Source organism: Hypanus sabinus, chromosome 11 (assembly GCF_030144855.1).
Source record: "Hypanus sabinus isolate sHypSab1 chromosome 11, sHypSab1.hap1, whole genome shotgun sequence".
In the NCBI taxonomy this organism is placed as follows: Eukaryota; Metazoa; Chordata; class Chondrichthyes; order Myliobatiformes; family Dasyatidae; genus Hypanus; species Hypanus sabinus.
This window is the reverse complement of record NC_082716.1, coordinates 50,253,978-50,267,837: the sequence shown is the minus strand read 5'-3', so window position 1 is coordinate 50,267,837 and position 13,860 is coordinate 50,253,978. Positions and strand designations below refer to the sequence as shown.

General features: G+C 40.1%; 1 protein-coding gene across 3 annotated transcripts in view; it reads left to right on the top strand.

The window, feature by feature from the left end:
* The window catches only part of fggy (FGGY carbohydrate kinase domain containing), a 302,066-nt gene that overhangs the window by 264,238 nt on the left and 23,968 nt on the right, over positions 1-13,860 (top strand). For 2 of the 3 annotated variants that reach the window (XM_059984316.1, XM_059984313.1), the window contains one exon: positions 1,328-1,422. The exons of the other annotated variant lie outside the window; for it this stretch is intronic. In XM_059984316.1, coding sequence (XP_059840299.1) covers positions 1,328-1,422 — 95 coding nt within the window. The remainder of the gene's footprint in view (positions 1-1,327; positions 1,423-13,860) is intronic. 3 annotated transcript variants of the gene reach the window in all.

The window sequence follows — 13,860 nt, the reverse complement described above, 5'->3', positions numbered from 1 at the left end:
GAACTGTGGCTGACGAAACGTGAGGCAACTTGTCAAGAGGAAAAAGGAAGCATATGTTACACATAAGAAGCAGGAAGTAGAAGGGGCTTATGAGAAATATAGGGTAGCCAGGAAGGAGCTAAAGAAAGGACTTAGGAGAGCTTGAAGGGGGCATGAGGCCTTGGCACATAGGATTAAGGAGAACCCCAAGGCATTCTATGCGTATGTGAAGAATAGAAGGATGATGAGAACGAAGGTGGGACCGCTAAAGGATAAAGAGGGCAACATGTGCCTGGAAGGAGAGGAGGTTGGGGAGGTCATAAATGAATACTTTGCTTCAGTATTCACAAGTGAAAAGGATCTTGATCAGGATGAAGTCGAAGTAGAGAAGAGGAGGTTCCCTTTGTAAAGGGAAGATCGTGCCTCACAAGCCTGATTGAGTTTTTTGAAGAGGTAACAAAAATAATTGATGAGGGTAGGGCAGTGGATGTGGTCTACATGGACTTTAGCAAGGCATTTGACAAGGTCCCTCATGAGAGACTCATCCAGAAAGTCATGAAGCATGGGATAAGTGGAACCTTAGCTGTTTGGAGAACAAGTCATATGAAGCAAGGTTAGCAGAGCTAGGTCTTTTCTCTTTGGAGCATAGAAGAATGAGAGGTGACTTGATAGAGGTCTACAAGATTATGAGAGGCATAGATAGGGTGGATAGTCAGTACCTGTTTCCCAGGGCACCAATAGCAAACACCAGAAGGCAAATGTACAAAATTAGGGGAGACATTAGGGGTAAGTTTTTTTTACACAGAGGGTTGTGAGTGCCTGGAATGACTTGACAGGGATGGTGGTGGAGGCTAAAACATTAGGGGTATTTAAGAGCCTCTTGGACAGGCACATGGATGAAAGAAAAATGGAGGGTTATGGGGTAGTGTGGGTTTAGTACTTTTTTTTAAGGATTATATGGGTCAGTACAACATGGAGGGCTGAAGGGCCTGTACTGTGCTGTAGAGTTCTATGGTTCTATAAAAACATATACAGCAAATACAATACAATCAGCACACATTTTACTACATCCACAGTGTCTCACCTAAGGACAGCATGTATGAATGAAATATCCTGCCATGTTCAGCATCTTATCACTGACAAGTTGACATCAGGTATTCACTTTAGGGCAATGCTATCTTTTCTCATTAGGTTGTTAAATAACAAACAGATTTTGAGTTCATTATGAATAAATGAAGATAAAAGTGCAAGTATAAATTGTGCTGAGGATTAATATAAGACAGGGTTTCTTAAACTGTACTCTTGTTCTGTATTGCACATAACACAGACATCAAAATATCTTATTTAGGTATGCCAGTCGTCCTTGCCGAGGAGGTGGAATCAGTTTTAGTGGGTGCTGCTATTCTGGGAGCCTATGCCTCAGGGGACTTTAAGTCTATTCAGGTATGGTTTCATGAGAAAATTTTGTTATTTGTTTCATGTTGAAAGTATTCCTATTGTTGGGTCTATCTGTATCATATACACAACTATTCAATGTCCAACTAATGATCAGCTGTTAACTACTTGATTTTCATTGCTGAACACAGGGCATTCTAAAAGTGAGTGACATTACTTGCCATCCTCATTGTTTCTTCTTAATGGTTATTAATGAGGTTTGTGACAAAGGAATGCCCTGTGGACCTGTGTGTTCTTGTGAACTGTACCATAAAATAGGAGTTCAAAGTAATGGCTTATTTTGCAGTTTCATCCACATTAAATTTCCAATCACAACCTTGCAACCAGGTGCCAGTTGGACTCAGTATTTCTCTAAAGGGAAGCCTCTAAGTCTAGCCAGCCTGAGTTATTTGAGTACATTACCCAGCAGGCAATGACACAGCAAATAATTGGTACAAGTGCCTGATGTGCAACTATACAATTAAGTAATGGTTGACACTGCAAAGGAAAGAAAAGTACAGTATTAAAAATTGAAGAATATTGAAAATATTACAAAAAAAACAAGGTGTTATAGTATTTTGGATAGTTATGACCTGCCAGAAGAGGGATTATCTCTTTAAAAGAAGCTGAAAGGGATATTGGAGTGTGATGTTTTTCAAAAGACTGAAAGAACAGAAGCCCCTTGTGCTTTTGCTGTTTACAGATACCTGACACCAGCTGACATCTGTTGCCCTTCTCTTCTAGTGGAAGCTTATGGCATTTAACATTTACACATGTACACAGTCCAGAAGTGCATTGATATAAAATCTCATAGATCATTATCGTAAAAGTAGCTTGTGAATCCTGCCAGACTTGGCATAGTCTGCAGATGCCACAGTTTATACCATGCTTAGTCACTGACGATAACATGATATCTAACAAAAACAAAGAGTGTAATGTGATCCAATATCTGCCTTTGCTTTAAAATACAAGGTCTTTAGAGGTCTTGGTAACATGTATAACTTGGTAACATAATTTAATTTAAGTTTGAAGAAGTCCTCCACTTTTTGAGATTTTCATTAATTTCCTAAAAATTTAAGGTAATTTGAAATGTTTTATTGCTCTGTATAGTACAAAGCATGCATTCACAACACTATTTTAGAATTTACATATATACTACAATAGTTAGAAAAAGAAGCTAGGGATAGTGATTTGTTTTTAAGTTTCTCCTGAAAGTATATTAATATACAGTCCTGAAATTCATACAATTCCTCTACAACTTAAACCAAATAGTGCTTGTGTTTGAACCTGGCCATAACTATTGGGAGGGCATTCTAATAAGTAAGAATATCTTCACTCATGCCATTTCATAAGGAGGGGGAAAGCATTTGACATGGGTGGAAAATGGAAACCAGCTTTGCCCATCTTTAGCGAACATTACCAAAGCCAATTTACTGCCTGAGACCATAATTAAAAAATATTAAACCATTCAAACACCATCAACAAATAAAAATACTGTATCCTTTGAATAAAATATCTATGGAAGAAAAAAATTCACTATACGGACTGTATTAAAACTGGACTGCACTGAGTGTGAGATCTGGACAAAAATGTCGACTGCACTGCTATGCTTCATATTCCGCAAAATACAACACAGGGTGACACACCTTTGGACATTTCCAATCCTGACGCATAAAGCAGTTTTAACCAACATTGGCAAGAAAAAATAACAATGGTTAATGCTGAATGACTCCTGATATGAACACCATTTAACAAGTGTAACCTATTATTTGGGTAGAGTACTTGTTCAAGCTAAGGACTCGGAAAGGCTTAATCAAGACACAGCTAAAGCTAGCCTGAGAAACTGAATTGCAGACTTAACGAAAAACAAATATCCATTGACCTTATACTGATTTTACTGCAAACCAACATATAATAATCTTATATTTTGATTTTCTAACCGTTTCAATATAAAGAAAGCCAAAGCAGTGCAAAGGATTTCAAATTAATAGTAATTCCAGAAATTCTGAGACATGATGGTATCTTAGTTTTAATGTTTGTTCTATCAGCCAGTGTTAATTTTTACTAAAGCTATATATCTTTGAGTCATAGTGAATAGTGCATTCTCTGGTTCAGTGGTAGGTCCTCCTAAATTCTTGTGTCACTAAATCATCATGTAAAAAGGACCATCTGAGCAGTGACACAGAGAAAAGATAGATTATGAATTTTTAATGAGAAAGCTATGGTGAACAGTGAACAAGAGATGGAAGGAAGCCTCTCAAATTCCTTACTTTTACATGAAGCTACTTTCAGAAATTTTGCTTCTATCCTGATTTTAATTCCTTCAAGTGTCCTCTGGTATTGTTGATAACCTGATGCCCTGTTATTTACAAAGTACTTACTGTTATACTTTATAACTCCAAAACTAATTGAAACAAAACTCAGGGATCTTGAGGATAAACGTGTATTTTAGTTTCCTTTTTCACTTTACTGAGCCATGCACCTGTGACATAGTGGCATAATGATGTATGCCATTCACATATTTTTACATATACACATAATGAAGTATGTGAACAACAAAGAATGCTTAACCAAACAATATTACTGAAATATTAAGTACAAAACACTCCTCTCTGTTTAGCTATAAACTCCAACTCAATGTAGAATGCATCTCAACTCAAATATGTAATGTATTGCTCTCTTACTGTATATAGAGTAAGACAATGAGACAATAAGATACAGGAGCAAAATTTAGGCCATTTGGCCCATCGAGTCTGCTCCAGCATTTCATCATGGTTCATCCATTTTTTCCTGTCACTCAATCTCTTCTCTTTCCCCTATATCCCTTCATGCCATGACCAATCAAGAATCTATCAACCTCTGCCTTAAATGTACTGAACATAAAGACTTGGCCTCCACAGCTGCCTGTGGCAATGAGTCCCACAGATTCACCACTCTCTGGCTAAAAAAATTACTCCTCATCTCTGTTCTAAAAGGATACCCCTCTATTTTGAGAATGTGTCCTCTGGTTTTAGACACTCCCACCATAGGAAACATCTTCTACATATTCACTCTTTCAATGCCTTTCACTATTCAATAGGTTTCAATGAGCTCACCCCTCAATCTTCTAACTTTCAGCAAGTGCAGGCCCAGAGCCATCAAACACTCTTCATATGACTAGCGGCTTAATCCTGGAATCATTTTTGTGAATCTCCCTTGAACCTTCTCCAGTTTCAGCACTTTCTTTCTAAAATAAATGCTCAATACTGCTCACAATACTCCAAGTAATGCCTCACCAGTGATTTATAAAGTCTCAGCATTATTTCCTAGTCCTCTTGAAATGAATGCTAACATCACATTTGCCTCCTCACCACAGACTCAACCTGCAAATTAACCTTTAGAGGACCCTGCAGAAGGACTCCCAAATCCTCTTGTGCTTTGTAATAATTCTTAAAATTTGGTAATTGTAACCCTCCTAAATCAAATTTCCATGTCAATTTTTCCAACAATATTTTTGACATCTTACTTTTCCAAAGGAGTTTCCTCACACATTTACTTAACTCTTGAAAAAACATCTGCGGTAATTGTATTGGTAGTATTTGGAATAAGTATTGTAATCTAGGGAATATATTCATTTTTACAGCATTGACTCTACCTATTAATGTTATTGGTAACATCATCCATTTATCAAGATCCTCTTGAATTTTTTTCAATAATAGCAAATAATTTAATTTATATAAATTCTTTATATCATTATCAACTCTTATACCTAAATACTTTATACCATTTATCGGCCATCTAAATTGAGTTATTAATCAACATTGACTATAATCTCCTTTAGTAAGGGGTAGAATTTCACTTTTATCCCAATTTATCCCAACATTATTTTTACTAGGCGATATTGAAGGAATAAAATTGAAATCTAAATTGAATAAATATCAGAAAGAATTCATAAAAATTGCATTGGCAGTAGCCAAAAAGGCTATTGCAGTTACTTGGAAATCGGATTCATACTTAAGTATAAGTCATTGGAAGAATGAAATTTTTAGCTGCATTCCACTTGAAAAAATTACTTATAATTTAAAAGATAAATATGAAATATTTCTGAAAATTTGGCACCCTTATATACAAAAATAGGATTAAATATATAGGTGCTCCGAAGATAAAATTGTATCTGGGGAAAGAAATAAATATACATTTTAAAGCTATTATGAACTCCATGGAGCATGTGGGGATCTTCCGATGTCCAGGCATTCTTTCTTTCTTTCTTTTTTCTTTCTTTCTTTCTTTCTTTCTTTCTTTCTTTCTTTTTATTCTCTTTTTTTCTATAGGGATATGTTAGGGGGGAGGGGTTAAGGGGAGGGGGGAAGGGTTGATAATATTTTTTCTTCTGTAACCTATTTGAAAATTCAATTAAATTTTTTTTTAAAAAAAGAAAAGGCTCCCTTTATTCCCACTCTTTGCCTCTTGCCTATCAGCTACTACTTTATCCATGCTAGAATGATTCCATCCAGTCTTCCAGAACCATTTCAGAATCTAATGAAATATCATTACTAATGCCACCGCAATCTCTTCAGCTACCTCGTTCAGAACCCTGATTTGTACATCATCTTGTCCAGGTGACTTCAGTACCTTCAGGCCTTTCAGTTTCCCAAGAGCCTCCATGTGATCTAGCTCACTGCTTACTTAATCATGGACGGAATAAGGACCCAGGCAGGCTTTATAAAATTAGGTGTGGCATTTTCATTGAACACTATTTTACCTTTGACATGTTTGAGTTTTCCAATGCCATCCTTGAACACTACCATGGCATCTTTCAGTACCTTTCTTAATACAGTTTCAGTTGACTCTGCTGCTTGGGATATGCCATGCAGATGGTGGATGGATCGCCAATCAAATTGTAGTTGTCTCAGCCACTCATGGCTCCACAATGCTTTTTGACAACATACAAGCCCACTGTGGCTTGTTGGTTGTTATATTTCACTGTTAACCAGTGTCATTCCCACTGGAGCTATCTTTGCTCCAGAATAAGTTCTTAGTTGGATATCTGCCGGTTTCAGTTCAGTATCTCTGAAATGCCACTCAATCTCATTTTTGGAATGACTGAAACAGCTACGCCTGTGTCCAGTTTCATTTTAATTAATTTGCCGTTCACTTCTGGTGTAAACCATATTATTGTCTCCTGGTAATTATCACATGGCAAATCTCAAGCCTACGCAGTCCTGTTTCACTCTCAACATTATCGGATTTTTTAATCAACAGTAGGCAGATTAGTACCCTTTTCAAAACTGCACCTTGAGTTTTTATCTTCTTCTCTTCCCTGTGCAGTCCATTTGTACTTTGACATGCTCTTTGTATGTGTTCTACCTTGTTGCAAGTTTCACCTTAAAAGCTGCATTGGTCTGATGTATGTGAGCCCCTGCCATAACAGTAAAAGGCAGGTTTCTGTTGAGATGTTGCCCTTCTGTTCATGCTTACATTCATTCCTGACTGCAACTCAGTTGCATCTCTGCTGTTTCCATTGATACAGCAATTTCAACTGCTCTTTTAAATGTGAATTGTGCTTCAACTAAGAGCCATTTGAGAATGCTTTCTTGTAAGATTCCACAAACTAAACATTAAGACTATCATTGAACTGGCAATACTCAGAATATTTCTTCAATTCAGCCATGTAAACAGAAAAACACTCCCTTTCCTTTTGATTCCACTTAAGAAACCTAAAGTTTTCTGCCATCAATGATATTTTTGGTTCTAAATGTTCCTGCATTACTTTCATGATATCAGCAAAGCTTATTTTGGCTGATTTGGTTCAGGCAATTAAACTTCGAAGCAAACTTCCTGTTTTTCCACAAATTTCACTTAGCTGAACTGGCACACCTTTTTGTCATTGGCTATTTCATTTGATTCAAAATACTGCTCAATTCATTCAATATGCATTCCCCAGTTATTTTTTTGTGCAATTCAACAAATCTTCCTTTCCAATGCAGCCATCCATTTCTACTTTTTTACCTTCATTTATTATTATGAAATGGTACTCACTTTTCAGCACACTTCTCTCTTAAAAACAAGTACCCCATTTAGGAATAAATAATTATAGAACATAGTACAGCACAGTACAGGCCCTTCAGCCCACAGTGTTGTGCCAACCCTTAAACCCTGCCTCCCATATAACCCCCTACCTTAAATTCCTCCGTATAACTGCCTAGTAGTCTCCTAAATTTCACTAGTGTATCTGCCTCCACCACTGACTCAGGCAGTGCATTCCATGCACCAACCACTCTCTGAGTAAAGAACCTTCCTCTAATATCCCCCTTGAACTTCCCTCCCCTTACTTTAAAGCCATGTACTGAGCAGTGGTGCCCTGGGGAAGAAGCACTGGCTGTCCACTCTATCTATTCCTTTTAATATCTTGTATACCTCTGTAAGGTCTCCTCTCATCCTCCTTCTCTCCAAAGAGTAAAGACCCAGCTCCCTTAATCTCTGATCATAATGCATACTCTCTAAACCAGGCAGCTTCCAGGTAAATTTCCTCTGTACCCTTTCCAATGCTTCCACATCCTTCCTATAATGAGGCGACCAGAACTGGACACAGTACTCCAAGTGTGGCCTAACCAGAGTTTTATAGAGCTGCATCATTACCCCACGACTCTTAAACGCTATCCCTCGACTTATGAAAGCTAATACCCCATAAGCTTTCTTAACTACCCTACCTACCTGTGAGGCAACTTTCAGGGATCTGTGGACATGTACCCCCAGATCCCTCTGCTCCTCCACACTACCAAGTATCCTGCCATTTACTTTGTACTCTGCCTTGGAGTTTGCCCTTCCAAAGTGTACCACCTCACACTTCTCTAGGTTGAAATCCATCTGCCACTTCTCAGCCCACTTCTGCATCATATCAATGCCTCGCTGCAATCTTCAACAATCCTCTACACTATCCACAACACCACCAACCTTTGTATCATCTGCAAACTTGCCAACCCACCCTTCTACCCCCACATCCAGGTCATTAATAAAAATCACGAAAAGTAGTGGTCCCAGAACTGATCCTTGTGGGACACCACTAGTCACAACCCTCCAATCTGAAAATACTCCATCCACCATGTCCCTCTGCCTTCTGCAGGCAAGCCAGTTCTGAATCCACCTGGCCAAGCTTCTCTGGATCCCATGACTTCTGACTTTCTGAATAAGCCTATTGTGTGGTACCTTGTCAAACGCCTTACCAAAATCTATGTAGATCACATCCACTGCACTACCCTCATCTATATGCCTGGTCACCTCCTCAAAGAACTCTATCAGGCTTGTTAGACATGATCTGCCCTACACAAAGCCATGCTGACTGTCCCCGATCAGACCATGATTCTCTAAATGCCCATAGATCCTATCTCTAAGAATCTTTTCCAACAGCTTTCCCACCGCAGGCATAAGGCTCACTGGTCTATAATTACCCGGACTATCCCTACTACCTTTTTTGAGCATGGGGACAACATTTGCCTCCCTCCAGTCCTCCGGTACCTTTCCCGTGGACAACGAGGACATAAAGATCATAGCCAGAGGCTTAGCAATCTTTTCCCTTGCCTCGTGGAGCAGCCTGGGGAATATACCAACAGGCCCCAGGGACTTATCTGTCCTAATGTATTTTAACAACTCCAACACCTCTTCTCCTTTACTATCAACATGCACCAGAACATCAACCTCACTCATATTGTCCTCACTGTCATCAAGTTCCCTCTCATTGGTGAATACCGAAGAGATGTATTCATTGAGGACCTCGCTCACTTCCATAGCCTCCAGGCACATCTTCCCATCTTTATCTCTAATCGGTCCTACCTTCACTCCTGTCATCCTTTTGTTCTTCACATAATTGAAGAATGCCTTGGGGTTTTCCTTTACCCTACTCACCAAGGCCTTCGCATGCCCCCTTCTTGCTCTCCTCAGCCCCTTCTTAAGCACCTTTCTTGCTACCCTATATTCCTCAATAGACTAATCTGATCCTTGCTTCCTAAACCTCATGTATGCTGCCTTCTTCCACCTGACTAGATTTTCCACTTCACTTGTCACCCATGGTTCCTTCACCCCACCATTCTTTATCTTACTCACCGGGACAAATCTATCCCTAACATCCTGCAAGAGATCCTTAAACATCGACCACATCTCGTTAGTACATTTCCCTACAAAAACATCATCCCAGTTCACACCCGCAAGTTCTAGCTTTATAGCCTCATAATTTGCCCTTCCCCAATTAAAAACGTTCCTGTCCTCTCTGAATCTATCCTTTTCCATGATAATGCTAAAGGCCAGGGAGCAGTGGTCACTGTCCCCCAGATGCTCACCCACTGAGAGATCTGTGACCTGACCCGGTTTGTTACCTAAAACTGGATCTAGTCTGGCATTCCCCCTAGTTGGCCTGTCAACAGACTGTGACAGGAATCCATCCTGGACACACTTAACAAATTCTGCCCCATTTAAACACTAATCAGGTGCCAATCAATATTAGGGAAGTTAAAGTCACCCATGATAACAACCCTGTTATTTTTGCACCTTTCCAAAATCGGCCTCCCAATCTGCTCCTCAGTATCTCTGCTGCTACCAGGGGGCCTGTAGAATACCCCCAATAGAGTAACTGCTCCCTTCCTGTTCCTGACTTCCACCCATACTGACTCAAAGGAGGATCCTGCTACATTATCCACCCTTTCTGCAGCTGTAATACTATCCCTGACCAGTAATGCCACCCCTCCTCCCCTCCCCCCCCCCCATCCCTTTTAAAGCACTGAAATCCAGAAATGTTGACAATCTATTCCTGCCCTGGTGCCAGCCAAGTCTCCGTAATGGCCACTACATCATAATTCCATGCATGTATCCAAGCTCTCAGTTCATCACCTTTGTTCCTGATGCTTCTTGCATTGAAGTACACACACTTTAGCCCTTCTACCTTACTACCTTTACACCCTTTATTCTGCTTCTCTTTCCTCAAAGCCTCTCTATATGTTAGATCTGGCTTTACTCCATGCACTTCTTCCACTGCTCTATTGCTCTGGGTCCCATACCTCTTGCAAATTATCTTAAACCCTCCCAAACCATGCTAGCAAACCGAGGATATTGCTCCCCCTTGAGTTCAGGTGCAACCCATCCAATCTGTAGAGGTCCCACTTTCCCCAGAAGAGATCCGAATGATCGAAAAATCTAAAACCCTGCCCCCCACACCAACTCCTCAGCCACGCATTCAACTGCCATCTCCTCCAGTTCTTACCATCACTATCACATAGCACTGGCAGCAATCCTGAGAACGCCACCCTTGAGGTCCTGTTCTTCAGCCTTCTGTCTAGTTCCCAAAACTCACAATTCAGGACCTCATCCCTCTTCCTGCCTATGTCGTTGGTACCAATATGTATCAGGACTTCTGTTTGCTTTCCCCCTCGTAGCAGAATGTTGTGCACCTGGTTAGTGACATCCTGGACCCTGGCATCTGGGAGGCAACAAACCTTGCTGGTGTCCTTCTCACAACCACAAAACCTCCTGTCTGCTTGCCTGACTATAGGGCCCCCAATGACAACAGCTCTCCTCTTCTCTGTCCCACCCATCTGCACCATGGGGTCAGACTCAGTACTTATTATTCAGGGGAATGGCTATAGGGGTGCTCCGCACTACCTGTCTAGTCACCTTCGCTTTCCCTCCGACTGTCACCCAACGACCTGCTTCCGGCAGCCTAGGTGTGACTACTTCCCTGTAGCTCTCTTCTATGACTGCCTATTCTCCCTTACGAGTCAAAAGTCATCCAGCTGCTGCTCCAGATTCCTTACACGGTCTTCCATATTGCCCAACCGCATGCACTTCTGGCAGATGTGACTCTGTGGGAGAGGGGAGTTCCCCCACGTCTGCCACATCTCACATGGGAGGCACATCACTGTCTCAGGAGGCATCATAAAGCCCAACTGGGAGTAAGCTCGTCCTCCGCCTCTTCTCGTCAAAGCCTGTCAAGTGGCCTCAAAGCTCCACTCCTTCACTGGGCCACCCACTCACTGGCCGCTTCTCTTGAGCTACCCCTCTATTTATTTGTTTGAGCTTTTCATACTGCTTTCTTCAAAGCAATTAATAATTTAATGGAGGTTTTGGTTCCTTTAAGATCAGTGAGGGGCCTGATCTCCTGAGCTCCTGGTTATTCTCTTCACATATATCTTAACTTGTGTCTTTGTAGAGTTTCCTTTGGTCACCCTGAAAATCCACATTTGTGAAATAGAAGTACACAACTTATTTAGGAATCAGAAGTGGAGCTTTCATACCTAACTTCCAATCTGGTTGAGTAGATAACCAAGTTTCACTACCTCAATGCTTGTGACACTGTTTTTAGCCTGAGGCAATTGCTAGTACAGTGTTCTTCCTGCTTAGTTTGGAAGCTTAGCTTGGTAAAATAAATTTTTGCTTATTTTAATACCCCTGACTGGTGGTTCTTTAATTAAAAATAATACCGGGAAAACTCATAGAAATTTCAGCATTTATTCAATTCACTCCATAAATTGTCAGGAGCATATGAACTTTCAAGCGAACAATGCAGACCAGGTCCTCCAAGAGGACCATAACCTTGTTGTGGTTTGAAGGCTTATGTTCCTCAATGATCTGCAGAGCTATGTTGGCTGGAGTCAGGGATTTATGCTTTGGCTCTTGGTAGGATCACCAATACCAAACAGGCTAAAGGGTGGAAACCAAACTAAGAGTGGCCCACCAGTCCTCCAGGTTCAGGGCTTCATGTCAGGGCTAATAACCCTGACTGGTCAACCAAAACCATTAGACCATAAGACATAGGAGCAGATTTAGGCCATTTGGCCCATTGAGTCTGTTCTGCCATTTCATCTTTGCTGATCCATTTCCCATGAAATATTATGGAAAGAGCAATGAAGAATATCAGTCTTCACCCGGGACTTACATGGCTGACAGTAGTGAAAACCAAGAAGACGCTACTGGCGCAATGAAGGAAGTGCTGTACACTACTAAGATGAACACCAAATGACCAAGGGCAAAGAGAGATTGAGGACCTTCATTACTATCCCAAACTCCAGTGGCATGATGGGCAGTAAGTATAGAAGACCACAGCTTCTCAGCACAGAGTTTCTGGCTGAGCTATGATGTTGGATTCCTCTTAAAAGTTCAGAAGCAAACCGTTAACTTCTTGCAGTTTTCCAGCAATTAAACCAGGGAATCTGATGGGGGCTATGTACCAGGTTACTATGGTGCTTGTTCTGTGACATCATTCATTTGAATGGGGGGAAACTGCAAGTAAACAAATTAAGTAGCAGTTAACTTTTATTTGTTTTAATAAACTTGATTTTTTTAATTAATCTGACATTTTGTGGTATATTTCAATGTTTAAACTTATTTATTTTTGTGATTATGACTAATTTCTAATAGTTTCTGAGTATTTTGAATGTTTGCTGATAGTTTCTGCCAAAGCATTACTGTGGATGGGTCTTGCCATAATGGCTTGAGGGCTCTGTACTGGGCAAGGTGACATTGACCAAGTTGGACACAGTTACTGCTGGAAGATCCACTGCAGCTAAGTAGGTACCCGGAGGGCTCATTTGCTGCTGTCGAGGAATTCCTAGCGAATAATTAGAGATGATTTTCTAGTAATACCAATTTCATCTGTTCTCTTGGTCTAGAGCAACTTTAACTTCAAGGTAAGGTTCCCAGTACAAATGATCGAAGTACCTTAGTGCATGTCTGAATATGGGAGCCAGTCTTCAGACAGTGGACTTGCTTGTCACCCTGAATGTCCTATTAATCATTGACCAAAGAAGCTGATGAACAAAACATATTTGCTTAATTGATCCATTTATTTATTCTTCGGTCTGTTAGTGTTTAGTGTAAAAAATTTAGGGGGAAATTTTGTCTTATTACATTTGAACAACATTGAGAAAGGAATAGAACATGGAAAATATAACAAAAAAGTACAGATATTTTCAGTGCAAATGAAAGATTGATTTGTGTTCCATTCAAACATTCCTGGCAAGCGTACTACACACTTGGTGCTAATCTGTGTCCTTTTATCTAGACCAGTAGTAATCAGTGTCACAGTTTTAATACCTCCCTTTTCACTCCTGTAAGTAATCAATCACTCTGTTTATTTGTTTGGTTCTTTGGTTCATTAACTATTTAGTCATCTCTATTTTCATCAAATACTTTGCAGATGAATCTATGCATAATCTCTGTGAATGCGTATGTGACTATTTCCAAAGGATTGTGGATATTTTAACTAATGACCAGATTTGATGTAATCCCTCACCATGTGAGAGATAATGCAGAGACCTTGACATTCCTTCCACTGGCATTTAGGGGCTTAATGTCTATGACAAAAAAAACACCTCTAACATTGCAAAAATTATCTATGTGAAAGATGTCAGTTGTTGGATTTGCCTTTGTAACAACTTGCAACACACTATTGATTTATCATTAACTAAGCATATTAACACCACT